At 60.5% G+C, this 3883-nt stretch overlaps 1 protein-coding gene across 1 annotated transcript in view; it reads right to left on the bottom strand.

Moving 5' to 3' along the window:
• Positions 1 to 2079: 2079 nt before the first annotated feature.
• RTP5 (receptor (chemosensory) transporter protein 5 (putative)) overlaps positions 2080 to 3883 on the bottom strand; it is a 4522-nt gene continuing 2718 nt past the window's right edge. Inside the window, exon 3 of the mRNA XM_006760688.2 lies at positions 2080 to 3881. Coding sequence (XP_006760751.1) covers positions 2814 to 3881 — 1068 coding nt within the window. The 3' untranslated portion in view covers positions 2080 to 2813. The remainder of the gene's footprint in view (positions 3882 to 3883) is intronic.

Below are 3883 nucleotides of genomic sequence, written 5' to 3'. Positions count from 1 at the left end.
TGTGTTGCGGGGGGGCGGGGGCGGGGAGGTTTGCGGGGGCAGCTGATCAATGATTCTCTCTCATCATTGATGTTTCTATCTCTCCTTTCCTCTCTGAAATAAATAAAAAAAATATTTTTAAAAAATGGAATTAAGCAACAAGAGCCGCCCTGTTAGGGCGGTGGCTACATGCAGAGTGTCTGACACAGAGCAGCCTCTGTGTGTTTATTAAAGAACCTTTCAAATGCAACACATTTGAAAATAACACAGCTTCTCTTGATTAGGCTACGATGGTGTCCTGGCTGGATCGGGCTCCTTTCAAAACTCAGCAGACACGAGCGAAATGAGGAGCCTCAGCCACCATCAACGCCCCGGAGATCCCCGGGTAGAGGAGAGAGGATCGGGGTCTGGGGGCAGGACAGTGAGCAGGAGGCGAAGCCAGTCAAGGGCCAGGGGGGCGAAGTCCCAGCCATGGGGACCGGCGGCCCAAAGTCGCTGTCTGGTTGCCGCCCCAGACCCTGGGGAGAGCCAAGAGGTGGACAGGAGCCCCGACCCCGACGTGGGGCACCCCGGGCCCTGACTATCTGGAATGGGAGCCACGGTCCGTCCCCCCATCATCTCAGCTGTGTGCCTGGAGGGTGAGACCAGTGTCCAAGGGTCGAGCAGCCCGAAAGAACAGAGACCTGGACGGGGCACCTGCTTCCAGCCCGGGAGGGGGCACAGACGTCATACAGCGGTGAAGGGGGCAGACCTGCCCTCCGCCCAGCCCACCTGGATACCAACGTGCGCCGTGGGACCAGGGCGCCTCAGACAGCCGTCCTCCTGGACTCCGGGTTGGGCAGCAGTAGAGCCTGGCACTGACCCGGGGCACCGCTTGCCTCTCTGCCTGGGCCACCCCTCCCGCAGAGCCACCCCGAGTGCCCACCCCTACACACCCAGAGAGGAAATGAGCCTGCCGCTGGAGCCATCACACACACACACACACACACACACACACACACACACACACCCTGACCCAGCCCCTTTCTGATGTGAGCTATGGGTTTCCTAGAACTTTCTAGACGGCAACACTAGGTCACCCTTACTGACTGCGGGAGTGCGGTCAACAGGTTGTCCTCTGGCTTCAACTAAGAGAAAAGCGACAGAGAAGCTTTCTGGGGGGGGTGGTTACACAGGGTGGGGTCCCAGCACCCGCTGAGGGGCCTCCGGCAAGGGCCCCCCATACCTGCAGGATTCCGGCCATGACAGGGGTGTGCTCTCGGCCAGGTCAAGCTCCCCCACCCCTGCCCTAGGGTCTTCTGGAAGTCTGCCCTGCAAACAGATCAGGGACCCCCAGTTGGAGGAGAGGAGGGTGCAGCTGCTCATGTCTGCCGTGGCCACTCCCTGGGGTGCAAGACATTGGGTTCTCTTCCCTCCACCAGGAAGTTTACTGAAAAGCAGCAAACTGTTCACATGTTAGTCCACCCCACTTTGGCTGAACTACAATAATTGCATCTAAAATGCATCTGCTTCAGTCCTCTTTGAGCCCTTTTAGACATGCAATATCTCATATTTAATAAGGCCGAGCCTGGTCATTCAGGCTGCGCAGGGGCTCACGTATGGCTCAGGTCAGGTGTGGATTCAGGCCTGGATTCCGGTGCAGACTCTGGTGAGGGCTCAGGTGTGGGCTGTGCTGTGGCTGTCCTGGACTTCAGTCCCAGGCTGCCTCTGCACTGTAAGGAGCGTCCCGGCGCCTGAAGAGTCATGGTTATGAAGGTGGGTACAGATCAGAATAGCTGATGTGCCCAAGGATGGGTCCGCCACAGATCCAATGGGCATATTGCATGCGCTCTCATTTTTATTAGTGAATTTTAATTCTAGTAAATTAATTATTAATGAATTAAACAAAATTTGATTATTCACTAAGACGAATGTTAGAGATACTGATAACGGGTGGGGTTGGTTGGGTTTTAACTAAGCGAGCCGGGTGGATGGGGGTCGGAGAAGGGCCGGTTCCGCCCATTCGACCTGCGGGTGGTGAGACCTGACATCCCCGCTCCTCCTCACCCCTCACCCCATCCTGGGGGCCTTCCGGTGGACGGGCAGGGCAGGGTGGGGGCGGACTGGCCTGCGGGTGGGTTGGGGGTCCCTAATCTGAGGAGCCCTCAAGCTGGTGATCCCCCCACAAGCTGTTCCAGGTGTTAAACCCTTAGAGGGGGTCCTGACAGGGCAGGGTCCTTACGCAGGGGGGTGTAATGACTGTAGGGCGGACGGGGCTCCGACCTGCCACCGGTCCCCCACGGGGTTCGACCTGGCCCCAGGGCAGGAGCGTGGCAATTGGGCCGTGCACAGCAAAGGCGAGCGGACACGAGCTCTGTGCCTGAGGCCCAGTCCCATCACGCCCTGGGGAAGCGCCAGGGGCCCCTGGACACCGCTCTCCCACTTCACCACCTTCTCTTAGGCGCTGGCTGTCATCGGCCCAAGTGTGCTGTATGGTCTTCTCTTTTTGACTTTAATTTTAACGGAGTGTAACACACACAAGTGAACACACAGGGGCAGCTGAGGGTCACACCGGGGAATGATCACACGTGGGCATCACACGTGGACATCACGGGACCACTGCTTGAGTCACGTCAAGAGAGAGAACACAGAAGCAAGAGGTCCAGGGAGCAGCTGTGCGCACTGGGAGGCCCCAGCTCAGGGGGGGCTGGCAGAATGGGGGCGGGCTGGTGAGGAGCGGTGGGGGCTGGGGGCCAGCAGTGCTTGGCTTTGTGTCTGGGCAACCCTGCGGAGGGAGAGACGCGGTGCGGGACCCGGGCGGGAGGTGGCCCGCTCAGACACGCGTCTGGGAGCCATCAAGAAGTGCACAGGTACAGTGTCCAGAGGACGAAGAAGATCATGCACATCCAGACCCAGACCTCTTCGTAGGGATCGAAACTCGGCCAGCACCAGCCGTCCTCCTCCTCCAAGAAGTCCTCCTCCCTGCGGGCCCGAGGCCTCCGGGCCCGGCGGCGCCTGTGCCTGTCGCAGTGCCCGCTCCTGTGGTGGCTGCTGCCCTGCAGGCCCCCGAGCTTTATGGGACTAAAGGCTGAGAAGGGGATGATGAGGGAACCCCTGCTCCCCGAGGAGGCGGGGCTGAGGGCAGGGTCGTGGCCACACTCTGCCCCACCCTTGCACTGGTCGGTGATGATGAAAGGGAAGGTCAGGGAGCCGTTGAGGTCAGGGAGGGAGTCCGGGCCCTGGATGATGTTGGCCAAGGACAAGGGAAAGGTGATGGAGCCCTCGCCCTTCTCTGTGAGGCCCAAGACATAGGACACGGGCAGGGTGGCATCTCCAGTGGGTCCACTGCTGCTGTTGGGATCGGCGCCCGGGCCCTTGTCTTGGCCCAAAAGGGAGCCAAAGCCCTTGAAGATGAAGCCTTTGACCTGGGAGGACTTGATGCTCCTGAGCAGGTGGTCTCTGCCGTGGAGGATGGGGGCCTTGATGTTGACCAGGATGCTCATGCTGGTGGGCCAGGCCCTGAGACTGGCAGGCTGGTCGGCGGAGCCCCTGTCGATGATCATCAGCCCCTGGAGACCAGCCTCGCTGGGGGTGCCCTCTCCAGGGCCAACAGAGCCCTTGTCCCTGCCCACGCTCACCAGGGTGAAGGGCACGGTGATGATGTCCATGTCCTCGCTAAAGAAGTGGCTGCTCTCAGAGAGGGGGTCGGACACAGAGGGGAGGACGAAGCCCCAGGCGCAGTTGGCCACAGGACCGCTGCCCAGGGCTGGCATGGCCTGGACGGTGCTGGGGCTCCTGGTCTCGGGCCCCCAGGCAGGGTCTGGGGGCTTCTGGAAGAAGCAGACGCCCAGGTCGCAGGCTTCACAGTGGTCCCCAAAGCAGACCTCGGGGCACTCGTCGGAGCTGATGCTCTCCTGGTAGCACT

The sequence above is a fragment of the Myotis davidii genome, unplaced genomic scaffold (assembly GCF_000327345.1).
Source record: "Myotis davidii unplaced genomic scaffold, ASM32734v1 scaffold370, whole genome shotgun sequence".
NCBI lineage: Eukaryota > Metazoa > Chordata > Mammalia > Chiroptera > Vespertilionidae > Myotis > Myotis davidii.
This window is presented reverse-complemented; position numbering and strand designations above follow the sequence as displayed.